This window comes from Entelurus aequoreus, linkage group LG21 (assembly GCF_033978785.1).
Source record: "Entelurus aequoreus isolate RoL-2023_Sb linkage group LG21, RoL_Eaeq_v1.1, whole genome shotgun sequence".
NCBI lineage: Eukaryota > Metazoa > Chordata > Actinopteri > Syngnathiformes > Syngnathidae > Entelurus > Entelurus aequoreus.
The window spans coordinates 30,429,996-30,457,851 of NC_084751.1; the positions used below are offsets into that span (position 1 = coordinate 30,429,996).

Below are 27,856 nucleotides of genomic sequence, written 5' to 3' on the forward strand. Positions count from 1 at the left end.
ACATTAAGAAATTGCCACATTTTTAATGTTGTTATCGTTGGCAAAGTTCCGTATGTCTTAAGTCAGACCAGTGTTGGGTTAGTTACTGAAAACCAGTAACTAGTTACTTTGTTTCAAAAGTAACTCAGTTACTTACACCAAAAAGTAATGCGTTACTGTGAAAAGTAACTAGTTACTACTTTTTTTTTTAAGGCTCCATTAATGCCCTTTAAGCCTTCATTTCAGTACTGTTATTGCACTGGAGAATAATACAATCTGTTGATCAACTAGGGACGGCGTGGCGGAGTTGATAGAGTGGCTGTGCCAGCAATCGGAGTGTTGCTGGTTACTGGGGTTCAATTCCCACCTTCTACCTTCCTAGTCACGTCCGTTGTGTCCTTGGGCAAGACACTTCACCCTTTGCCTCTGATAGCTGCTTGTTAGCGCCTTGCATGGCAGCTCCCGCCATCAGTGTGTGAATGTGTGTGTGAATGGGTAAATGTGGAAATACTGTCAAAGCGCTTTGAGTACCTTGAAGGTAGAAAAGCGCTATACAAGTATAACCCATTTATCATTTACCTTGACATGCATTTGCATCACTGAACTCAGAAAGCAATGTGGTCTACATACAACACATAAAGACAAAGTTATGTTTCAAAGGGCCAACTTATTTCAGGCCAGAACAAATTGACAAAACTATTTTAAATAGCTGCAACATAATGGCACTTTAACTTTAAGTAGATAGGATATTTGATCCAAGACACAACTTACGTTTAACTAAAATGTTATTTTCTTTGTGTTCGACAAAAGAAACGTATTGAGAATGTCTCCATGTTAAGAAACTCGACTTCTGGCTTCACCATGATGTCTTGTCAGTTGTTATGGGAGTAGCGTATGTGTGTGTTTGTGGCCCTTTAAGATATGACAGCATGTGAGGTGAGTGGGCAAGAGAGGTGAGGGACCAGCGACAGTGAGTGCTGCAGGTGCTCTAGCTTGGTGGATGGCTGTGTCCAATAATGTCACAAAGTTGCAACAAACCGCTGGCCTCGTCGACCCACTTCCGGGTAAAGTGAAGGTTGTTAGCCCCGAAGTACATAGGCCCTGGAGGAATGTCTCCCCTGTGCCCCTCAACTACGGTCTGGGAACGCCCCCGCCCCCACCCACACAAAGCACGCCTCTTCTCTGCACGCCTCTTCTTTTCCTTGAGACTGTAGTAGAATTTCTGACCCTTTGAACTATATTTCATGTCTATTAAGAATGTCTGCTCGTTTCATTTCTCTTCTATTCTATACCATTGAAGGACCAGATGTAGGACAAAGTTGAATATGGAGTCGCTCTGACCATTCTACAAAATGTTTTGATTATCTAAGCATGACTAAGCAGTGTTTAACATAAACTGCCAAGATACCTGTGGCGGTGGGGGTGTGGCCACGGGCGTGGTCACCATGACATCATCGGGTAATTTGCATAATTTACTACAATGATATGATTTTCTCTAAAAAGGTTCAAAAAATGTATACTTACTAATTAATAATAACAGTTTTGTTTTAAACGTCCATCCATCCATCCATTTTACAATATAATTACAACACTTTATGTACATATTTATATACAGATTTGAACAATAAGTTATTCACTGAAATATATTTATTAATTGTGGTTCTTACAAAAAATATATCTTATAAAATATAAAAGCTAAAATGTCTCATAAAGCTCTGCCCCTTTAATTAGTGCATACTAAATAATTTAACTTTAGCCTACTACTACAACCATATTATTTACCAGCAACATAAAGTGAAACAGAGGCAGAGATGTCCTGCCACAGTCGGTAACAAATAAACAGAAAACAGTAGTGGTGGTAGATAGACACAGAGCTTCATCAAACATCTGATCCATTGAACAAAGAGCTCCAAAAATCTTGAACTTTAGACTGCCATCAGTTTTACTCCCTACACTTAACCATGTGTTTCCTACTGCCTGCAGACTTTGCACCCTTTGTTATATACACATGTTGTGTTTCTAATATAAATACATGTAATAAAGTCAAATACAAATGAGGCAACAAGAGAAGTATCCTACACTTCTCTTTTGTAAAGTAAATCTGAACAGCTGATATGGGCATCTACATCAACTATATGATTTGCCTGAGAAGCTGGAGAGGACAAAAAAAAAAAAAAAAGATTTCAAATTTTTTTTAAAATTTTTTTTTATTACTTGTGGCGGACGTAATTCTTTCGTCGTGGGCCGCCACAAATAAATGAATGTGTGGGAAACACTGCTAAGGGATTCAAGGATGTTGCAAAACAAATAAGGCTGCAGCTAATGATTATTTTTCTATCGATTAATCTATAGATTATTTTTTCAATTCATCTATAGATTATTTTTCATTTTACCGATTATTTTTTTAATTTAAAATGAAGATGAAAAAATAAATGTAGGCGAGTTTTTTCAAAAGGCATGGCTTTTATTTACCAAAAAAAAGAAGTATGGCCACTCAGTCAACATTGACTACAACATGACAAAATATTCTGTAACAATGTAAATAAGGCTGCAGCTAACGATTATTTTTCTATCGGTTAATCTATATATTATTTTTCCTTTTACCGATTATTTTTTTATTCAAAATGAAGATGAAAAAATAAATGTAGGCCAGTTTTTTCAAAAGGCATGGCTTTTATTTACAAAAAAAAAGAAGTATGGCCACTCAGTCAACATTGACAACAACATGACTAAATATTCTGTAACAATGTAAACATTTAAAACTTTTAACCTTTAACAAAATTAAAAGTAGCTTATTTGCTTTTTAATGTGCAAATATAAAAGTCAACATCCAGTGCAAATCTTAATATTCTGCTATAGTATAAGCATTTCAAAAGTAAAGGTATTGCTTATTTTGCTTTAAAATGTGCAAAAATAAAGATAAACATCCAATACAAAAAAGTGTAAAACGAAATATTCTGTAACAACAGTGTAAACATTTCAACAAAAGTGAAAGTATTGCTTATTTGCTAAAATGTGCAAAAATAAAGATAAACATCCAATACAAAAAAGTGCCAATCTAAATATTCTGGAGCACTGTAAACATTAAGTATTGCTTTTAAAATGTGCAAAATAAACATACAGTCCAACACAGTACACAATAACCAATTCTACTCATTCCAGTGAGTGACTAACAGTTGTAATGAAGAAAGGTTAGCCTGTCTACATGCTCTGGTTCTTTTCTTGTTTACAATATTCCCAACAGCTGAAAATAGGCGCTCAGAAGGGGTCGATGTGGCTGGAACTGAGAGGTAATTAGCCTTCACCTCAAGCCAGGACTGCGAGTGAGCTGAGCTGCAGTTGAAGTTTCTAGAAGGTCAACGGGCTCATAGTGATGTTACTATTAGTTGACTGGGAGGTGTTTATTATCATTTGGGGAGAGTCCGCTGCCTGATGCTCACCTGCTAAACACCTATCTGCTCCACGCTGAAGCGCTGACTACATGCGCTCTGAATACGCACTGCTGATTGGCTGCTAACGTTTTGAATGCGCACTGCTGATTGGCTGATAGCGCTTTGTGTGTACCAATCAGATGGTTGTGTGGGTGGGACAATGCTGCGTGCTGAGACAGAAGCAGAAGGAGTAAAGCAGCTTGTTAAGACTTTAGCTTTACCCTCTACAGCGCCTTCCTCCGGGCTCCCAATGGCCCGGAGGCTAACAATTCAGCCACTGCCCTTCTTTCCACTCTTGGAAGGAAGAGGCACCAGCGCTGGAAAGAGGCAGTCCACTCCATCGACTTCTCGCACACTAGCCGTATCGCGTGGAGCACTTTGAACAACTTGACTGGTAGGTCTGAGCGCGCACCCCGAACATGCCCCGTTACCGCAAATGCTATTGCAGCACAGGTTGTGAAAAACGGGGCATATACCGGGATAAATCGAGATTTTTCCCGGGCGGTGCGCCAGGAAACTGCAGACCTCTGGAGGACAACAACATCTAGCGAGTGTAACATCTCCGGTGAGTTTTCACCGGAGGAGTTCACAGCTGCCCTCCAGTATACCAAACCAGGCAAGTCTGCTGGGCCTGACAACATCTGCCCAGAACTCGTGCTCCACGCTGCCCCTGCAATGAAGTCCTGGCTGAGAGTTTTCCTGTCTTCTTGCCTGCGCCAACTCCGGATCCCCAGGATTTGGAGAAGGGCCACTGTTGTCGCTATCCCCAAGCCGAACAAGCCAAAGGATGACGTAACGAGCTACAGACCAATCTCGTTGCTCTGCGTCCCCTTTAAAGTCCTCGAGCGCCTGATTCACGCCCGTGTCGAGCCCATCATAGACCCCCACCTCCCCCGGGAGCAGGCGGGTTTTCGACGTGGGAAGTCCACGGTGGATCAGGTCGCCCTCCTTACCCAGGACATCGAGGACTGCTTTGAGGCGAAAAAGAAGGCCGGTGCCGTCTTCATAGACCTGACTGCTGCCTATGACACAGTCTGGCACCGCGGCCTCACCTGCAAACTTCTCCGCCTGCTTCCAGACAGGCACATGGTCAAAATGATCATGGAGCTTGTCTGGAACCGCAGCTTTACTCTCACCACCAGTAACGGAGATAAAAGCAGGTTGCGGCGCCTGAAAAATGGCGTCCCCCAGGGATCTGTCCTGGCTCCCCTCCTGTATAACATCTATACATACGACCTGCCTGCCACAGTCTCACGGAGGTTCGCATACGCAGACGATCTCGCGCTGCTGCACTCCGACAGGGACTGGCAGGCCTTGGAGGGAACTCTAAGCCAGGACATGGAGACTTTAGTGGCTTACCTCCATAACTGGAGATTGAAGCTCAGCGAATCCAAGACGGTGACACAAGCTTTCCACCTATACAATTGGGAAGCGGATCGTGAGATCAGGTTCGAGGTGCGGAAGCCGGATGGGGCTTCCCTTACCCTATGCCGGCCTCGTCCTACACCTGAAGACCCTCGCCCTGACCCTAAATACCTTGGGGTCACCCTGGACAGGTCGCTCACTTTCCGTAAACACCTCTTGGCAACACGCAAGAAACTCAACACCCGCGTCTCACTGCTGAGACGGTTGGTCGGGTCCGGTTGGGGTGCCGGGGCAAGAACTCTGCGAACAGCAGCACTTGCCCTGGTCTACTCAACTGCTGAGTACTGCGCACCTGTCTGGGCGCGCAGTGCTCACTCTAAACAACTTGATGTCCCGATCAACGAAGCCTTGCGTGTTATCACTGGATGCCTGCGCCCCACCCCTGTGGAGCTACTGCCCATCTTAGCAGGCATCCAACCCGCTGAGCTTCGTCGCCAAGGTGCTGTAGCAACTCTGGCGGGCCGGGCAAACATGGATGAGAACCACCTGCTCCATGAAAGGCTCACACTCTCCTCAGAGCCAACGCCCCGCCTCCCCTCCAGAGACCCACTGGTACCAGCCGCCCTGAAGCTCCTGCAGCAATGCAGTGACAACAACATCAGGGCGGCTCACTGGGCGAATCACAAATGGAGCACGGACCTGGAGCATACCATCTCCTCCAGACTCCGTGACTTCATACCTGACACCGGCTCAATACCAGGCCTCTCACTACCACGAGTGGCCTGGGTGAGGCTTAACCGCCTCCGAACTGGTGTCGGTCGCTTTCGCTCAAACATGTTCCAGTGGGGCTTAGCACCTAACGCGACGTGTGAGTGTGGCGCGGAGGAGCAGACTGCCGACCACGTGATCCTGCGTTGCCCGATTTATCGTGCTCCTAATGGTTTGCGTGGCCTGGCGGACCTGGATGACTGCTCGGTGACCTGGCTCACTTCTGTGTGTCCTGACATATGAACGGGAGGGCCCCCCGGGCCTGGGGTGGTAAAAGGCATAGACCCTCGGCCTCAGGTCCGGGTGCCGGAAAACAGCTGCCCATACGATGAAGAAGAAGCTTTAGCTTAGAAACTCGTTTGGTACACCCCCGTACCGAACCGAAAGCCCCTTACCGAAACGGTTCAATACAAAACACGTACCGTTACACCCCTAGCAGATACAAATGACACATTCATGTTTTTGTGTAATGATGACAACGTATGCTCACGCGGACGATTGACTAGTTGATGGTTGATGGTTTTCTTTTCAAATGTTCGTTCGTAGCCGTTGTGCTGCTATGATAGGCCATTTCCGCTCGACACAGTGTGCATACAACAACATTATTAGGCTGTTAATTGAAATACTCCCACACTTTTGACGACTTTTGGCGTGATTTTTCCCCCCTCGCTCGCACCGTCTGCTTTGCGCTCCGCCATGACGGTAGTGTGACGTAAATATGCGACGCGTCGACGCACAAAAACGGCGTCGACGTGTTTACGTAACCGATGACGTCGACGCGTCGTTTCAGCCTTAAAAACAAACATGTCGAAAACAAAGGGACCTTGGGGCATGGGGAAACCGATAAAATAGCCAAGTGACAAGGGCTGAGAGAGATTTGCTTGATTCTTCTGTCCTCCGGAGGACGTTTGTTTGTCTGCATGGGCAGCTTGATCCAACTTTGCACTTTTGACTATGGGTAAATAAACCTTTTGTACTAAACTCACTTTTGTTGCTGTTTAAGCTTAGGACAATCCACTACACACACAAAAAAAAAAAAGGACGACACCGCAGCGCTGCAATACAACACACTCAAATCTTCTGTTTCTAGCCGATACTACATAAAAAATAACGTGAAGTAACGCATCATGTAGTAACGGTAACTGAGTTACTGAATATAAAAAATAACGCGTTAGATTACTAATTACCGCCGAAACTAACGGTGTTACAGTAAGTAACGCGTTACAAAGAGTAACGCGTTAGTCCCAACACTGAGTATGACAGACGCTCAGATTCGCCGAGTCCTGCCTGGCATGTTGTTGCAAAACTTAGATTCGGTTACACCAGTGGTGACCAAAGTGTGGCCCATGGGCCATTCGTGGCCTCTTGTTCGTTTTTTTTATTGGCTCTTGTTATATTCATATAAAACAAAGGCAAATATTTAAAAATGTGGGTGTACTAGTGTTGTCACAATACCAATATTTTGTTACCGGTACTAAAATTATTTCGGTACTTTTCGATACTTTTCTAAATAAAGGGGACCAGAAAAAAATTGCATTATTGGCTTTATTTTAACAAAACATCTTAGGGTACATTAAACATATGTTTCTTATTGCAAGTTTGTCCTTAGATAAAATAGTGAACATATTAGACAACTTGTCTTTCAGTAGTAAGTAAACAAACAAAGGCTTCTAATTAGTCTGCTGACGTATGCAGTAACATATTGTCATTTTCCATTCTATTATTTTGTCAAAATTATTAAGGACAAGTGGTAGAAAATGAAGTATTCATCTATTTGTTCATTTACTGTTAATATCTGCTTACTTTCTCTTTTAACACTTCTATTAAAATGTAATAATCACTTATTCTTCTGTTGTTTGGATGCTTTACATTAGTTTTTGATGATACCACAAATTTGGGTATAAATCCGATACCGAGTCGTTACAGGATCATACATTGGTCTTATTCAAAGTCCTCATGTGTCCAGGGATATATTTTCTGAGTTTATAAACATAATATACATTTAAAAAAACATGAAAGATATTGTGATGCCCAAAAATATCGACGTAATCATAGTAGTATCAACTAGATACGCTCCTGTACTTGGTATCATTACAGTAGATGTTAGGTGTAGATCCACCAATAGCGTTTGTTTACATTTTGATGTCGGTGAGCTATGGTGTGTAGTGAAGCATGTTTATCTATTCCTAAAGCCGTTGTCTTGTGTGTCATAACTTTGTTTATTCGCCTGCGGCAGTTTTTCTAAATATTTTTCGCACTTTTGCTTCGACAATGACGTCAACTTCGGGAAATTTGAAAGACGACGTGAACGTTTCCTACAGACAGACGTTAAATGGGGTTTGCAAAGCCAGGTATTTACATAAATTGAAGGATATTGACGATAAAGATCCGTATGAGATGGGAAAAGACGACTGGACTACTGATTTGGAATTAGGGCTGGGCGGTATGGCCTTTTATTAATATCTCAATATTTTTAGGCCATGTCACGATACACGATATATATCTCGATATTTTGCCTTAGCCTTGAATGAACACTTGATGCATATAATCACACCAGTATGATGATTCTATGTGTCTACATTAAAACACTCTTATTCATACTGCATTGATATATGCTCATTTTAAACTTTCATGCAGAAAGGGAAATCAAAATAAGTTAATTTACCAAAACTGTATTTATTAAACAGTTCCTGTGACACAGGATTCGTTCCCAGGGATTCGAATAAAGAACCAAATCTTTTTCTTTACTATAGTGGCTTCGATAATGGGAACCATTTCTCAAAAAGGGATTCAAATCCATGGAATCGGTTCTTTTCTTTTCGAACAATCGGGAGAACCGTTTTTCGAACATCATCCCTACATGCATCATTCTCATTCTCTTTCTATGCCACATCAATGTGGAATGCGCTCCCAACAGGTATAAAAGAAAGGGCATCTCTATCCTCCTTCAAAACCGCAATAAAAGTTCACCTCCAGGCAGCTACAACCCTTAACGAACACCCTCCCCGGATTGCTAATAATCAAATGCTAATAATCAAATGTAAACAATCAAATGCAGATACTTTTTCTTATGCCTTCTGATCTCTCTCTCTCTCTCTCTCTCTCTCTCTCTCTCTCTCTCTCTCTCTCTCTCTCTCTCTCTCTCTCTATCTCTATGTCCACTACTTGCTGTCCATATCCTACCCCCCCCCCCCCCCCCCCCTCCACACCCCTGATTGTAAATAATGTAAATAATTCAATGTGATTATCTTGTGTGATGACTGTATTATGATGATAGTATATATATGATAGTATATATCTGTATCATGAATCAATTTAAGTGGACCCCGACTTAAACAAGTTGAAAAACTTATTCGGGTGTTACCATTTAGTGGTCAATTGTACGGAATATGTACTTCACTGTGCAACCTACCAATAAAAGTCTCAATCAATCAAAAAAATGCATCAGTCAAATAAGTACAGGCCAATATTGACATGAAGCCACAGACAACTGCACTCCTGAATGTCCCCAACACGGTGCAGCATTACACAAACGCAGACAAAAAGCTCTTCAAGTATTTACCTTTCAATTACCGGTACTTTTCAAGCGGGGTTAACTTTGCAAGTACTTTTTTTTTTTTTAATACATATTTTAGGAAACCACCCCATAGTCCCTGAAACTTCACAAAACAACCATTCAGTGTCAGCCTTTTCTCAAATTCAAAGAAATACTGTACATACATACATCCATTGTCTACCGCTTGTCTCTCCAGAATATTTGAAATAGAGTGGGTGTGGCAGGAAGGCGTTGCAGCCTTCATATTTAGCACAATAATTTTTCTAGCCAACAAAGTAGTAAATGCTACCAAGTTCTTTTTGGATTTACTAAGAGAAGACGACGGGGCATAAATAAAAAAAATTGATTGATTGTAATTGATGATTTTAAAATCTGAAGTGATGTCAAAAAAGCATCTAAAATTATGTCAGTCAGTAAGTTTGTAAACCTGGGAAAAGTATCATGAACAAAACTGCGGATCTGTAGCTATCTAAAAAGTGTTGATTGGGGAGTGAAAATGTATCACAAAGTTGCTGTAAAGAGGCAACATTGTTAATGTACAAATCTTTAATGTTGTTGATCCCCAGACTTGACAGGAGAGGGAGGGAAAGCATGATTAGCAGTGATGAGTGCAAGATTATAAATACTATGAAAGCCAAAATAGCGCTTGAACTGAACCCAAATTCTAATTGAGGTTTTTACAATTGGATTTTTCGTAAAAAGCGGAAGTAGAAGAGTGGATGGGAGAGTTAATCAGAGCCCTAAGACATACTGGTTTAGTTGAGTTAGCTTCCATAACCAGCCGTAACGAAGGGGATCAAATGCTTCATATTGCAGCCAATATTTAAAAATTCTAATGTTAGTGGCCCAGTAGTAAAACTAAGTTTGGTCGTGCTAATCCTCCTGACGATTTGGGTCTCTGTTAATATTGCTTACATAACCTGTGAGTCTTCTTATTCCACATTAAATCTAAACTCTACTAATTTACAAATTACCACACAGATCATGGCACTCACACACCACCATGCTCATGTGCACTCTATTGCAGCGGCCATGCAGAAACTATGTCTGCGTACTTGAAGTTTTGTAGCACTTCATGCGGTCTGTTTTTTATCAATATTTATTAGGTATACTCATGAAAAGATTTGTAGTAACTGAATATAAATCAAAACTTTTTTTCTGATCAAATTAATCAATTTTATCAATTAACCGTTACATGCCTAATAAAAATATAAAGAAAAGACATCTGCCAGCACAACAGTTATTAGGATGGAATCACCCTAAATAAGTTCACGGGCAAGCTGGAGCCAGAATATTGTGCGAGGCACATTTTGACTGGACCTGTATGCAAATAGAGCAGAAATAAATGAACACAAATAAATAAATCTATGGAAAACAGACATATGTATGGAAAATCACACATCCACATCTTTCAAAAGAATTTTTAGTGTTTTGAAAAAAACACTATGAATGTCTGGGTAGCACGTTGGTGCAGTGTTAGTGCTTGTGCATCACAATAAAAAGGTGCTGGGTTTGAGTCCCCGGCTCGGGGTCTTTCTGTGTGGAGTTTGCATGTTCTCCCTGTGACTGCGTGTGTTCCCTCTAAAAACTCGGCCTTCCTACCACTTCCAAAGACATGCACCTGGGGATAGGTTGTTTGGAAACACTAAATTGGCCCTAGTGTGTGAATGTGAGTGTTGAGTGTGAATGTTGTTTGTCTGTGTTGGCTCTGCGATGAGGTGGCACCTTGTCCAGGGTGTACCCTGCCTTCCGCCCGAGTGCAGCTGGGATAGGCTCCAGCGGTAGAAAATGGATGGCATTAGGAATGTCCCCCACTAAGTCAGTGGTGTACCCACCATCATATTATTCTAAGCAGAAAGGCCTCTGGATACTTGTACAACGAAACTGAGGTCCTTGAATAATCTTAAAGGCCTACTGAAATGAAATGTTCTTATTTAAACAGGGATAGCAGGTCCATTCTATGTGTCATACTTGATCATTTCGCGATATTGCCATATTTTTGCTGAAAGGATTTAGTAGAGAACATCGACGATAAAGTTTGCAACTTTTGGTCGCTGATAAAAAAGCCTTGCCTGTACCGGAAGTAGCGTGACGTCACAGGTTGAAGAGCACCTCACATCTGCACATTGTTTACACCAGCAGCGAAAGCGATTCGGACCGAGAAAGCGACGATTACCCCATTAATTTGAGCGAGGATGAAAGATTTGTGGATGAGGTACTTGAGAGTGAAAGAGTGCAGTGCAGGACGTATCTTTTTTCGCTCTGACCGTAACTTAGGTACAAGGGCTCATTGGATTCCACACTTTCTCCTTTTTCTATTGTGGATCACGGATTTGTATTTTAAACCACCTCGGATACTATATCCTCTTGAAAATGAGAGTCGAGAACGCAAAATGGACATTCACAGTGACTTTTATCTCCAGAACAATACATCGGCGAAGCACTTTAGCTACGGAGCTAAAGTGATAGCATCGTGCTTAACTGCAGATAGAAACAGAAGAAATAAGCCCCTGACTGGAAGGATAGACAGAAGATCAACAATACTATTATTACTTCTACTATCAGGAGACACGGAACCAAACCCTGGACCTGTAACCACATGGTTAATGCTGTCCAGCCTGGCGAAGCCTAGCAATGCTGTTGCTAATGACGCCATTGAAGCTAACTTAGCTACGGGACCTCGACAGAGCTATGCTAAAAACATTAGCTCTCCACCTACGCCAGCCCTCATCTGCTCATCACCACCCGTGCTCACCTGCGTTCCAGCGATCGACGGCGCGACGGAGGACTTCAGATCATCGGTGCGGTCGGCGGCTAGCGTCGGATAGCGCGTCTGCTATCCAACTCAAAGTCCTCCTGGTTGTGTTGCTGTAGCCAGCCGCTAATACACCGATCCCACCTACAGCTTTCTTCTTTGCAGTCTCCATTGTTAATTGAACAAATTGCAAAAGATTCACCAACACAGACGTCCAGAATACTGTGGAATTATGTGGTGAAAACAGACTACTTAAGCTGGCTGTTAGGTTCAAACCCGGTTTGACATCTATTAAAACAGACAAGAGACAAAGAATCAAACAGAGACTGAATCAAATTTGGACTCGATTGAGGAGATGCCATGTTGACACTGTACCCTCTACAGTGTCACCCATGCTCTGCCGAAGGAAGCTCTCGTCTCCTCTTTTATTTTAGACATTCAATGTTCACGCACCAACACGTGCCACAGCAGGTATAGGAAGTATGCAAAACAGTCACTGTTCTTGGTCACATCGAAGACAATAAGGAAAGGATGTCTTGGCCTCGGCTCATCCTGGCTCCAGCTACATCAAGAGGGCAGCGGGTCGTAAATAGCGTTGCCCTCGGTTACCAAATAGTTCAGAGAGAGTTCGTAAGACACTTCAAAGGCGTTCCTCTGGAAGTTGAGCAGATCCTGTCATCTGTCCCCTTTGAAGCCCTCGGTCCAGCTGTGCCGGTTTCCTGAGGAAAAATGGACAACACCTCCCGTCTCCTTCCATCGTATACCTGTCGCATCCTCCGAAGCCCCCGCTTGGTACAACAAAGACATCTCTCATTGTGCCCACAGGAAAAACCCATAGAGTGGAAAGTTTTTTGATATATTACATACAATTTTTCTGACACTGGCCACCGTGCTATTCCAAAATGTCTGCTTCAACCCGGGACGTCACGCGCAAACGTCATCATACCGAGACGTTTTCAGCCGGATATTTCCCGGGAAATTTAAAATTGCACTTTATAAGTTAACCCGGCCGTATTGGCATGTGTTGCAATGTTAAGATTTCATCATTGATATATAAACTATCAGACTGCGTGTTCGGTAGTAGTGGGTTTCAGTAGGCCTTTAAGTGTTCTTAATAATTTACCACTTTTTTTGTAGGATGCCGTTTGCACTCTAAACACACTTCAGACTAATGCCAGTGCTCTGGATGAGGTACGGCGGGTGCGAAACCACCCTGAGCTGCAGCTCCAGGCCATGAAAGGTTTCCTGGAACGAGCTGGCCTCACAGTGAGTACATAATTGCGCTCATGTAGGGCAAAGGGGCACATTCTGATGCTGTAATGATTACAAAAACACTATTGTTATTGGTTCAGTAGTTACAAGTTATTGCCTAATTGCTTATCTTGTGTTTGTTTTTTGTTTTTAAAGGTGAAGGAACTAGACCACCTAAACATCATTCATGTGACCGGAACAAAGGGCAAGGTGAGCTGACCCTACTCAAGCTGCATGTGTGTCTTTGTGTGCATGTATAATCCGTGTCTAGATATAGATCTATATTGTACAAACCCCATTTCCATATGAGTTGGGAAATTGTGTTGGATGTAAATATAAACTGAATACAATGATTTGCAAATCCTTTTCAACCCATATTCAATTGAATGCACGACAAAGACAAGATATTTGATGTTCAAACTCATAAACTTTATTATGTTTTTGCAAATATTAACTTAGAATTTCATGGCTGCAACACATGCCAAAGTAGTTGGGAAAGGGCATGTTCACCACTGTGTTACATGGCCTTTCCTTTTAACAACACTCAGTAAATGTTTGGGAACTGAGGAGACACATTTTTTTAAGCTTCTCAGGTGGAATTCTTTCCCATTCTTGCTTGATGTACAGCTTAAGTTGTTCAACAGTCCGGGGGTCTCCGTTGTGGTATTTTAGGCTTCATAATGCACCACACATTTTCAATGGGAGACAGGTCTGGACTACAGGCAGGCCGGTCTAGTACCTGCACTCTTTTACTATGAAGCCACGTTGATGTAACATGTGGCTTGGCATTGTCTTGCTGAAATAAGCAGGGGCATCCATGGTAACGTTGCTTGGATGGCAACATATGTTGCTCCAAAACCTGTATGTACCTTTCAGCATTAATGGCGCCTTCACAGATGTGTAAGTTACCCATGTCTTGGGCACTAATACACCCCCTTACCATCACAGATGCTGGCTTTTCAACTTTGCGCCTATAACAATCCGGATGGTTCTTTTCCTCTTTGGTCCGGAGGACACGACATCCACAGTTTCCAAAAACAATTTGAAATGTGGACTCGTCAGACCACAGAACACTTTTCCACTTTGTATCAGTCCATCTTAGATGAGCTCAGGCCCAGCGAAGCCGACGGCGTTTCTGGGTGTTGTTGATAAACGGATTTCGCCTTGCATAGGAGAGTTTTAACTTGTACTTACAGATGTAGCGACCAACTGTAGTTACTGACAGTGGGTTTCTGAAGTGTTCCTGAGCCCATGTGGTGATATCCTTTACACACTGATGTCGCTTGTTGATGCAGTACAGCCTGAGGGATCGAAGGTCACGGGCTTAGCTGCTTACGTGCAGTGATTTCTCCAGATTCTCTGAACCCTTTGATGATATTACGGACCGTAGATGGTGAAATCCCTAAATTCCTTGCAAAAGCTGGTTGAGAAAGGTTTTTCTTAAACTGTTCAACAATTTGCTCACGCATTTGTTGACAAAGTGGTGACCCTCGCCCCATCCTTGTTTGTGAATGACTGAGCATTTCATGGAATCTACTTTTATACCCAATCATGGCACCCACCTGTTCCCAATTTGCCTGTTCACCTGTGGGATATTCCAAATAAGTGTTTGATGAGCATTCCTCAACTTTATCAGTATTTATTGCCACCTTTCCCAACTTCTTTGTCACGTGTTGCTGGCATCAAATTCTAAAGTTAATGATTATTTGCAAAAAAAAAAAGTTTATCAGTTTGAACATCAATTATGTTGTCTTTATAGCATATTCAACTGAATATGGGTTGAAAATGATTTGCAAATCATTGTATTACGTTTGTTTTAACAACTTACACAATTTCCCAACTCATATGGAAACAGGGTTTGTATTGTATAAAACAGGCTTTAAGGAGACAGAAAGATGTATAAACATGGTAATTTTTTTTTTTCATCTTTCAGGGCTCAACATGTGCATTTACTGAACAGATTTTAAGATCTTACGGCTTCCGGACAGGATTTTACAGGTAAACATTCAATGTTTGAGTAAATATCCATAGATATGTTCATACTGCTGAGAAAGTAGCTTTTTTTTAGTTATTTGATAAAAAATTATAATTGATACCTATGTAGTTGTTGATAACTATTTAACGAAATGTGTGTCATTTACAAAATGTCAAATCATTAAAAAAAATACTGAATATATGTTTTCTATATGGAAGTTTATTGATCAATTAATTTAATAGTTGTTTAAAATTAGTAGTTAGGATAAAATGGGGAACATCTCACAATATTCTGAACTCCTGTTTTCACATCAGTTGCCTACACTATTGACAGAATTCCTAAGCAAAAAATTGCTTAAATCATGGGATAGGCTCCAGCAGCACCGTGACCGTGAAAGGGACAAGCGGTAGAGAATGGATGGATGAATGTTTAGATAATTATCTCCCCAAAATGAGAAATTATGACAAACCGATAAGTTTTTTAACATAAAAAAAAGCAATGCCAAAGAAAAGCTACAATAAAGCGAGATTATCCGTACTGTGCTGTAGGTGTGTAGGGTTGGCAAATCAAGCGCTCCTTTTTCCCCTCATACTTTAAACAGCCTATTGTAAACTTCCTCTGAGTTTAGTGTTAACAGGCATGGCGTCAATCATGGGGGACTTTTTCACTGTTTCAGAGGAAGACTTTACCAAATGATCTATAAAACATTCCGCAAGGACCGAAAAAAACATAATTTTTAACACATCAAACCTTATCAGCTACCTCACACGCTCGAAACACTACGAAGGTGTTTTAAAAAGCCTACAAAGATGCCTGCGCTGCCAAATAATCTGCCCCAAAAGCCAGCCGCTAAGAAATGTGTGCAAAAACTACAGTTTTCACTGCTGGACCCTAGAAAGAGGTTCCGCAGCCTCCGAAGCAGAACCTCCAGGTTCTGTAACAGCTTCTTTCCTCAAGCCGTAAGACTCTTGAATGCATCATAATTAAATTATCCCCTCAACTCCCCCCAAAATGGATTAACTCGCTGGAATAAAAAAGACAATATAACATACATCCATAAACGTGGACGCATGTGGAAAAGTGCAATATATTTATCTGTACAGTAATCTATTTATTTATTTATATAGATTTATATATATTTATTTACTATGTATATATATATATTTATATATTATTTATATATATTTATGTATTTATATATGCACCTTATTGCTTTTTTATCCTGCACTACCATGAGTTTATGTAACGAAATTTCGTTCTTATCTGTGCTGTAAAGTTCAAGTTTGAATGACTATAAAAAGGCATCTAAGTCTAAATCTAAATAAAAAAAATAATGCATATCAAAAATGTATCTATATCGGTATCCTCCTGAAAAAAAATATTGTGCATCCTTAATTTTTATGCTCAGGCCTAACATGTTTGAGTGTTTGTGTGATAACTTGTAGTTTGAATTAAATACACTTGAGATTAGGAGTCCAAAAGACAACATTTTCAAAAGGTGTCATTTGTGTTTCATGGACACTGTGGGGGTCAGAATACTTGCTGGTTGGTCAGGGATTAAATACTCCCCTCAACCAAATACAAATGATTAATCACTAGGGATGCAACAGTATCAAAATGTTACGATACGATATCACGGTATTAAGGCTGCGGTGCGATACTATTGCAGTTTATGTCGAAAAAGAAGAAGCTTGGTAAAAATGCCATAGTGTGTAAAATGAAGTGGCAGGAATTATTAGGATAAACACACTTACTGTAATTGAACACAATTGTAATACTAAAATGTTCTAATCATATGTCCTTACTACAAACAAGTATTTCTAAATGCAAATAATTGTGCAGGAACATCTACTGTTTTAAGCACATATTTAAAAGAATAACTAGGTTGATTGGCAACGCTTAAATTGGCCCTAATGTGAGTGTGAATGTTGTCTCTGTGTTGGCCCTGCGATGAGGTGGCAAATTGTCCAGGGTGTAGCCCGCCTTCCGCCCGAATGCACCTGAGATAGGCTCCAGCACCCCCCCGTGACCTCGAAAGGGACAAGCGGTAGAAAATGGATGGATGGAACTTACAGTTGATGACTTTAAAGTAATAATGTAAACATTCAGTGTAGCAAGTGTAAAACAATATAATACTGTTTGGTGTCTTTCAACTTTTACATTATGGGAAGCAGTGTCCTCTACAGTGGTCATTTTTATATCAGTCTGGAAAATGTTGTTTCTCAGAAAAGTAAACAATAATATTGTAAATGCCTCACAAACTGATGTTTGTCTGAGCTGGGTTCAAATATTTTTCCCGTGTGACCATTTATGAGGTGGTGACTTGTCCAGCCATGCCTTCCACTCGGCTGGAAGAGTCTCCACCCCACCAACCCCCCGCGACATCGAGAAAGACGAGCGGTTAAAAAAAATAGACTGATGGAATGAGGATGGATAAGTAGCTTTTTAGTTCACTCGTATTTCCCGCTTTAAACTTCTTTTTGGTGATTTCCCTTTTTGGCTGTTTCTGTGTCGCCTTGGAAAACCCTTAAAACGAAAGTGGCGCGCTTTGCTATGCTGAATGCAGAATTTTTTACCTCCACAAAAGAGGTTATGTTTTGGCCTGGGCTTGTTTGTGTGTTTGTTAGCAACATAACCCAACCAGTTATGGACAGTTTTAACGTCTCAAAAAACATTTCCTTTTATCTACGACGAGTACGAACACTCTTCACTTAATGCTTCCAGCGTTCCACGCTCCCTCCTTGCCGTTCCCACACTGCACAGAGAAACATGGGAGATGTAGTTTATTTACAGACCTGGCCAATGTTAAAACGCCAGAAAAAAATACACTCAAAGTTTTCGTTCGATACCATCACATTTCACGGTATTAGAGAGACTTTGAAACCAAAATACCGTGGTATTTATAATATCTTATTAACCATCATTTTTTGAGTTTTTTTGGGATGATTTTTAGGTCATGTGGTTTAGTTATGTTAGTAGTTATGTTTTTGTATGTTCTTTGTTTATAGTTCACCACATTTGGTCGAAGTAAGGGAGAGAATTCGAATCAACGGACAACCTATTGGGAAAGATCTCTTTACAAAATACTTCTGGCAGGTCTATGGACGCCTCGATGAAACAAAGGTAGGTTTTGTAACAAGGGGCAAGAGGACGCTCACATACGCATGCATGTTTTACTTGAACATAACTTACTAAACACCTGAAAGATGCATGTTATTCCTTTTTGTTTTAATAAATAAATGTATAATGATTATATTTTCAGTATGCCAAATCAAATAATTACACCTCTGCATAATTACTGGGTACCTGCATAACAGATTTCCTCTGTCTGTCAACATTATTATCATATGACTCTTATTGGAGCTGTATCAAAAAGTCGATAAGTATTACACCAATAAACATAATGTTAAATGAATACGGAGAACTGTTTCTCATGTTGGTTTGCTCACTTAGCTATATAAGAGGAACAATATAAATATACATAAACCTATTTTTCAATTATTACCTCTGACGCTCTCCATCAATGATTAATAGTGTGTGAGTGTGAATGTTGTCTGTGTTGGCCCTGCGATGAGGTGGCGACTTGTCCAGGGTGTACCCCGCCTTCCGCCCGATTGTAGCTGAGATAGGCTCCAGCAACCCCGAACGGGACAAGCGGTAGCAAATAGATGGATGGAAGTTTGAATTATTGATGGATATTATTAGATTGTGCGGGTGATAAGTTAAAGTTGTGGTGAGTCGTTGTATATGTAAGACAAAAGCTATGGAGGTTAATTTTAGTCTTTATTACGAAAGCTTTTTTTGACACTGAATTTTGAGAGAAAAAAATGTTTACATCAAAGTGTGCCGACAATTTCATTTAAAATAAAATTTGTTAGCAAAATGTGTGTTTTAAAATAATTGTTTTAAAATTCAATGTATAAAAAGTTCAGTGTAAAAAAAAATGTACTGCTTCAAAAAGCAAGACTCACTTCAGGTAAATTAAGACTGAACCAATTTAGCCCGTTTCAGGACCAGCCAATGAGTTGTCAAGTTTAAAGTCACGTGACGTGGGTCTTACAAAACAGCATAAAAAGGCAGTTAACTGGGTGACCTGTGCATTGTACAATATAATAAACAATTCAATGCGGCTGGATATTTTCAACTATAGAAATTATTAATGGTTAGAATTGGCACTTTTTGGTAACCATAGGAAGCTCTGCTCTATGTAGACGAGGCACGGGACAGCGTGGGCGGGGCTTGTTTACACAGCAACAAGCCTGAGACCTCGCATACACAAGTGTGTGACGGAAGCCGATTTCTACAACATTGTTCTGCAGAACAGTGATATTATATCGAATAAGTGGATTTTTTTTTAACGATTTTGCATTTATGTTTCGCCGTGTTTCTTGCATCTTTGTTACTCTTGTACGATTATAAAACATGTTGATCAAGAAGGTGGTCTGCAGTAGAGGAGAGAGCAACATTTATACATTCTCAATTTTTGTTTTTGTTTTAATTGTTCATAGTTAATATTGTAAATCCCACATTCTGTATTTTTGTTTACATTCTGAGTATCTTCAGTAAAAAACTAAACATTTAATTTTATATACACAGTGCGTTTGTTCGTTCGTTTCAGTATACCGGTACTAATAAAGTAACGCGATACTAATTGATTGAAATCGGTACTATACTGCCATTGAAAAGTACCAGTACCGTTGTTTCATCTGATTTTCGCTGTGCGCCGGGGCTTTCGCATGATGTTGAGTGTGTCAAAACGTGCACAAACAAAATGCATACAAGGAATAACATCTTGGAGAGGAAGAATGGCAAAAAACGACAATGGTTAATAAAGAAGGTGCATGAAGCGCAATATGGAGGTATTTGGACTTCGAAACTAACGGTAAAGGTGACGCTTTAAACAAGGAAGCAACACGCTTCAAGTGTTGCTTTAAAACACGCCTCACCAAATGTGGCGATTAGTATTACCACCTTTGCTTCAAACTTTGGTTAACATTTAAATAAAAAGCATTCAGATCTGCACAAGGAGTTTAAAGAGTGACAGGTAATGATGTAGTTGTGGCACCTGTTCTGCTCCAGTGCAAACCGTCGTCAAGGAGCACAGGGCAGACGTTCCCTTCAGGGTCAATTTTTTCATCGGGGTTAACACACTTCACTTTACCTGTCAATGGGTCTGCTAAGCTCTGCTTTCAGGTCAGAATGACGAGGCTGCCGATTTGTGATCGGGTTGCTTTTATTGTTAGTTTTGCAGGACACAACCGGACCCGTTCATCCTTATACCGCGCAGTGCAGCGCTACCTCTGTCTGTCTTTGCTCGCCCACTCACTCACTGACATCACTCAGACAACACGTTGCCATTCTCTTAAACACACATACACTATCATGCTGTGCACATGTAGATATGTAGACGCGCACACACAGCTGCTTGGCTTGAAAACTGCCCAATTAGCAGTCAACTAATGCAAGTGAAATGACTATGTTTTGTAACAAATTGCTACAATTTGTGTTTTATATTTTAAAAATTTGTGTTTCACCTGCTACATGGCTTATCGGTGTACATTTATCCATAGTTTTGTTTTTAGTACTTACTAATAATTGTATTTTTCTTAAAGCACAGACCAGGAGTGGCAACCATAAAACCATGAAGCATTTAATATAATGTAAATAAAGCTTTTTATTATATTCTAACATAATTCTTGTTAATGGCAGACTATATTTAATACGGAAAATTGTCAATAGTTCGAGTTCAACAACAAAAGTCCAATGTGTTTAATGCCCTTTAATTTATATTTTAACCTTCTAAAATTGTTCTTTGAGTGCAATAGGAAACATATGTTTATTGTAAGATTCTCTGTTAAAATAAAGCCAATATTTACGTTTTTTGTAGTTCCCCGTAATTTGAAAAGTATCGAAAGTATCTATACATTTTGGTACCGGTATCAAATGATTGGAATCGGGACAACCCTAGTTAGTATGTATCTATGTGTATGTGCATATGTATATATGTAGTACCGTTCATAACAATATGTATAATGTACAATATTTACTGTATTTTGGTCATTTTAAGCATTACCGGAACTTATTTCCTGGGTGCATTTATTTCAGTGCCCTGACTTCTGGCAACAAATGTGTGTTCGACTTTCGGCAACAAACACGTTTTCTCAGCATGACAGACTTTGTAATAGACGACAAAGATGACTATTTTTTAACATAGGGATTCACAACCTTATCTTTTTAAAGTTGAATATATGTAAATATATATGCTGGTTATAGAAATTTAGCCAGCACAAAGAGAGGGTGAAAGGTTGGAGCAGACGGAAGCCAAGAGAGGAAGGTTATGGCTAATGGTGTAGCATGCTATTGCAAGGCGATGCTACAAAAATAATTCCTCAGTGTTTGCTCTTACAATAACAATGTTGCTACAGTTTGCTTATTATACAAGTTAGGGAACGTAAATAAACTATTGTTGGGGTTTTTTTGTATGTATTTTTACAGTGCTTTAGAGGCAGAATGGATTGCTCACAATAATAGCATTGCTAGCCACACAGAAAGTTGCAGATTATTATAAATTAGAATGCAAAAAAAAAGTGTTCTTATCTCTCATAGGGTTTGTGAATGAAAGGCAAAATTAAAAAAAAGGGCAGTTCCCCTTTTAAAGGCCTACTGAAACCCACTACTACCGACGACGCAGTCTGATAGTTTATATATCAATGATGAAATCTTAACATTGCAACACATGCCAATACGGCCGGGTTAACTTATAAAGTGCAATTTTAAATTTCCCGCCACACTTCCGGTTGAAAAAGCCTTCGGAGGATGGCGTATGCGCGTGACGTAGCCCGGGGAACAGAGGTATGCCTTCCCCATCGAATACAATACAAAAAAGCTCTGTTTTCATTTCATAATTCCACAGTATTCTGGACATCTGTGTTGGTGAATCTTTTGCAATTTGTTTAATGAACAATGGAGGCTGCAAAGAAGAACGTTGTAGGTGGGTCGGTGTATAGCGGCTGGCTGTAGCAACACAACAAGGATTACTCACTTGGATAGCAGACGCGCTAGCCGATGCTAACCGGCCACCGCACGGATGATCGGGTGAAGTCCTTCGTCGCGCCGTCGATTGCTGGAACGCAGGTGAGCACGGGTGTTGATGAGCTGGGCAGATGATGGCTGGCTGGCGTAGGTGGAGCGCTAATGTTTTTATCATAACTCTGTGAGGTCCGGTTGCTAAGTCAGCCTTAGCGTCGTTAGCAACAGCATTGTTAAGCTTTGCCAGGCTGAGATCTATTAACCGTGTAGTTACATGTACATGGTTTAATAGTATTGTTGATCTTCTGTATATCCTTCCAGTCAGGGATTTATTTATTTTGTTTCTATCTGCATTTGAGACAGATGCTATCACGTTAGCTCATGCTAATTAGCATGAGCTTCGTCGATGTATTGTCGTGGAGATAAAAGGCACTGAATGTCCATTTCGCGTTCTCGACTCTCATTTTCAAGAGGATATAGTATCCGAGGTGGTTTAAAATACAAATCCGTGATCCACAATAGAAAAAGGAGAGAGTGTGGAATCCAATGAGCCAGCTTGTACCTAAGTTACGGTCAGAGCGAAAAAAAATATGTATTTCACTGCATTCTAGTCCGTCACTCTAACGTTCCTCGTCCACGAATCTTTCATCCTCGCTCAAATTAATGGGGTTATGGTCCTAATAGCTCTAGCTGCGTTGAAAACAATAGGAAAATATGAGGGAGTGAACAACTGACAACGTCACGCTACTTCCGGTAGGGGCAAGGTTTTTTTTTATCAGAGACCAAAAGTTGCGAACTTTATCGACGTTGTTCTATACTAAATCCTTTCAGCAAAAATATGGCAATATCGCAAAATGATCAAGTATGACACATAGAATGGATCTGCTATCCCCGTTTAAATTAAAAAAAAAATCATTTCAGTAGGCCTTTAAGTGTTGTGTCTTGAGTGAACTCAAGTCTGGTACAAAATGACTTGCATGTGACCGTTCTGTTAGGTCACATTACTCTCATTAAGTGTATTCATTGCCTGTAAAATCAAATTATTTCCTTCAGCAAAGTGACATGTTTTGCTTTGTGAAACCTTCAGAATGGCAAACCTGATGCATGTCTCGTGACTTTAAAAGTAAGATGCTTCTTTGTCACTGTCAACACCATTCTGTGTTTCCTCAGAATGGGTTAGTAATCCATTGTAAAAGGTCCAACAATATACAAATCTTATAAAAGCTGACATTTTTCCCCCATTAAAAAAGAATGCAATTCCAATTACTGGTAATCCGTTCAGAGACTCAAATTAATAACAACACATTTTATAACTACGGTTTTCATCCAGAAAACAAGAAATTAAAGGCCTACTGAAACCCACTACTACCGACCACGCAGTCTGATAGTTTATATATCAATGATGAAATCTTAACATTGCAACACATGCCAATACGGCCGGGTTAACTTATAAAGTGCAATTTTAAATTTCCCGCTAAACTTCCGGTTGAAAACGTCTTTGGATGATGACGTATGCGCGTGACGTAACCAGTGAAACAGAAGTATCGGTAGCCCATTGAATACAATACAAAATAGCTCTGTTTTCATTTCATAATTCCACAGTATTCTGGACATCTGTGTTGGTGAATCTTTTGCAATTTGTTTAATGAACAATGAAGACTGCAAAGAAGAAAGTTGTAGGTGGGATCTGTGTATTAGCGGCGGACTACAGCAACACAACCAGGAAGACTTTGACTCGGATAGCAGACGCGCTAGCCGACGCTAGCCACCGACCGCACGGATGATTGTGGTGAAGTCCTTCGTCCTTCCGTCGATCGCTGGAACGCAGGTGAGCACGGGTGTTGATGAGCAGATGAGGGCTGGCTGGCGTAGGTGGAGCGCTAATGTTTTTATCATAGCTCTGTGAGGTCCCGTTATACTAAGTTAGCTTCAATGGCGTCGTTAGCAACAGCATTTTTAAGCTTCGCCAAGCTGGAAAGCATTAACCGTGTATTTACATGTCCCTGGTTTAATAGTATTGTTGATCTTCTGTCTATCCTTCCAGTCAGGGATTTATTTATTTTGTTTCTATATGCAGTTAAGCACGATGCTATCACGTTAGCTCCGTAGCTAAGTTAGCTTCAATGGCGTCGTTAGCAACAGCATTTTTAAGCTTCGCCAGGCTGTAAAGCATTAACCGTGTATTTACATGTCCCTGGTTTAATAGTATTGTTGATCTTTTGTCCATCCTTCCAGTCAGGGATTTATTTATTTTGTTTCTATATGCAGTTAAGCACGATGCTATCACGTTAGCTCCGTAGCTAAAGTGTTTCGTCAATGTATTGTCGTGGAGATAAAAGTCACTGTGAAGGTCCATTTCGCGTTCTCTACTCTCATTTTCAAGAGGATATAGTATCCGAGGTGGTTTAAAATACAAATCCGTGATCCATAATAGAAAAAGGAGAAAGTGTAGAATCCAATGAGCCAGCTTGTACCTAAGTTACGGTCAGAGCGAAAAAAGATATGTCTTGCACTGCATTCTAGTCATTCACTCTAACGTTCCTCATCCACAAATCTTTTATCCTCGCTCAAATTAATAGGGTAATCGCGCTTTCTCGGTCCAAATCGCTCTAGCTGCATTGAAAACAATAGGAAAATATGAGGAGGTGATCAACTGACTACGTCACGCTACTTCCGGTAGGGGCAAGGCTTTTTTTTTATCAGATACCAAAAGTTGCGATCTTTATCGTCGTTGTTCTCTACTAAATCCTTTCAGCAAAAATATGGCAATATCGCGAAATGATCAAGTATGACACATAGAATGGATCCCTGTTTAAATTTTAAAAAAATCATTTCAGTAGGCCTTTAAATGAATACATTAACAATTAACATCAATTTGACCTGTTATTGAAGACACTAATTGGCCAAGGCGGCTGAGAGGAAGGAGGAGTTATTCTTTTAATTTACTTTGTCACACTTTCTCAATCAAAGTGGCCCAGAGAAAAGCGCAGCGATTGAGTCACTAATATGTGGGATTATTTTTTGGTGCACTCCATTACATGGAATTATACATGAGCAAATTATGCACAAAGTTTGGGACTATATATACATGGTCAGTCTGAATTTTACAAAAAGTGGGGGCGTACGGAAACCGAGATTTTTTTTTATGTCTTATAACTCCAGTTAGCCAATGGCTGGGCTGAGCTGTATTTGTTTACTGTATTTTTGTTGAGTTGACTCATAACGTGAGTGTGGGAAATCGGTATGCCTCAGGACCAAACCCAACAGTTTTGTAATAAAAAAAATTAACTGTGTATCTGTTAATAGGTATTTGAGGCCAGAAAAATATTTTTTGCAAGCACAAACATATTTTGAAAATAAATTAAACTCACGCGGACATTTTTTTTTTTTTGGAGAGACTATGTGCAGCTGGAGCGATTTTTATTTGGGATGGACGAGCCTTCGCAATTTGCAACACTTCCTGGTTGTGTCAAGTGTTCACATCCTCCGGCTTGCAGTGAAAAAAAGAAGAGAAAGAAACCTAACAAAATATTATATGTAGGTTTTAATTAAAGTTGTATATTTTATCTTGTGTATGCAGTGTTTCCCATAAACTGCCAAGATACCTGTGGTGGTGGGGGCGTGGCTATGGGCGTGGTCACATGACATCGAGTAATTTGCATAATTTACTACAATGATATGATTTTCTCTAAAAAGTCTCAAAAAATGTATACTTACTAATTAATAACAGTTTTGTTTTAAACGTCCATCCATCCATCCATCCATTTTACAATATAATTACAACACTTTATGTACATATTTATATACAGATTTGAACAATAAGTTATTCACTGAAATATATTTATTAATTGTGGTTCTTACAAAAAATATATCTTATAAAAGCTAAAATGTCTCTTAAAGCTCTGCCCCTTTAATTAGTGCATACTAAATAATTTAACTTTAGCCTACTACTACAACCATATTATTTACCAGCAACATAATAATTTCTCTCTTTCTATCCCCTCCTGCTCCGGCCCGGCTGCACCAAATGATAATATAAATACATTTAAAAAAGTCAAATACAAATGAGGCAACAAGAGAAGTATCCTACACTTCTCTTTTGTAAAGTAAATCTGAACAGCCGATATGGGCATCTACATCAACTATATGATTTGCCTGAGAAGCTGGACAGGACAAAAAAAAATCTATTTGTGGCGGACGTAATTCTTTCGTGGCGGGCCGCCACAAATAAATTAATGTGTGAGAAACACTGGTATGCTGTCGGTGGATTTATCTCCTGCTCATAGAGAAATCTTATTTTTAAACTTAGTGGACTACTTTCTACTTTAACCTAATTTGTAGAGCACCCGGGTCAACTTTATTTTTAAAATCTGCTTTACATATGCAGTGAATTTCATCAATAAGGGGTTTTTCGGATATCTACATGTTATGCGTTACATTTTGTATTATTTATGCATTAATTCATTTTTATTAACTGGATCGAGGTACAGTGATTGTCTTTATGAAGCAAATAGTTGAGTAGTTTATGAAGAAATATTATATGACGATAGCTTGATTAGTTTGTTTTTAGATACAATTGTACAATCTAATACAGCAATTTCAGTAATAAGAGGTTTTTCGGATATCTACATGTTATGCATTACATTTTGTATTATTTATGCATTAATTAATTTTTATTAACTGGATCGAGGTACCATGATTGTCTTTATAAAGCAAATACTTATTGATTAGGTTATGGAGAAATAGTATATGATGATTGCTTGACTAGCTCGTTTTTTAGATAAAATTGTAATATTTAATACAGCAATCAGCTTAGCAAACTCACTTGAGGTAGTTGGACATATGTGTACCCTCAAAATGGACACAATCCAGATGATGTTCCAAACAGAGAAGTCTTTGTGGTCTTTCTTGTTGGAATCCATACAGTAACATCGCTCAGTACTACGTAGATATTATTTGAAACACACAAAATTGTCCCTTGTGCCTTAGTGCAGCTGGGATAGGCTTCAGCCACCCCCCCTGAGATGGACAAACAGTAGAAAATACATTTTATATTCGCTCAAAAACATTTTTTTGCCTGAGTTAAATTTATTTTCAAAATCTGTTTGTCCTTGCAAAAAATTGTTACTGTCCTCAAAATCTGCCTATGCAACCTCAACATTGAGACACAAATATAACGCTATACAATTACACCCCTAATAATAACAGAAAAAGGACAACGGGGTCTGGCAGGGATCCTCTAAGTAGTACATACAGTACAAGTACTTGAGCACAACACTGGATCATAAAACTGGTTAATTAATACGCAATTATTTTGCAAGTGGATTACCTCTTTAAAAGCAAACGTAACAACTGATAGTACCAAATGGTCACTGTTAAGTCAATTATTGAATTTTTTTATATAATACATTATTTTTAAATAAATGTAATTTACAATCAATTCAAATGCAAGTGAGTATTGTGACCAATGTTCCTTCTAATATTTCATGTGTGTGAGCAAACGCACAAACACCCTGAGCATTCAGTGGAATACAGACGTGCACACTGTGGCCATACCAGCAGCACATTTGTCTCAAACCTGACATAACAATTTAAATGTCTTATTATTATAATCAAGTGACTAGTCAATTTCAAGAGATTATTTTCTAATATATGTGATTTGGCCCACTTAGATATTGTTTTTTTTTTAAATCAGCTATGCACTATAGTATTTTATGCCTGGGTGGGGGTCCTGCTTTGGAAAGATT

General features: G+C 39.9%; 1 protein-coding gene across 1 annotated transcript in view; it reads left to right on the forward strand.

Moving 5' to 3' along the window:
- Window positions 1–27,856, forward strand: part of fpgs (folylpolyglutamate synthase) — a 50,516-nt gene that overhangs the window by 471 nt on the left and 22,189 nt on the right. The window contains exons 2-5 of the mRNA XM_062031378.1: window positions 12,992–13,120; window positions 13,262–13,315; window positions 15,039–15,103; window positions 18,089–18,203. Of these exons, the coding sequence (XP_061887362.1) occupies window positions 12,992–13,120; window positions 13,262–13,315; window positions 15,039–15,103; window positions 18,089–18,203 (363 nt within the window). The remainder of the gene's footprint in view (window positions 1–12,991; window positions 13,121–13,261; window positions 13,316–15,038; window positions 15,104–18,088; window positions 18,204–27,856) is intronic.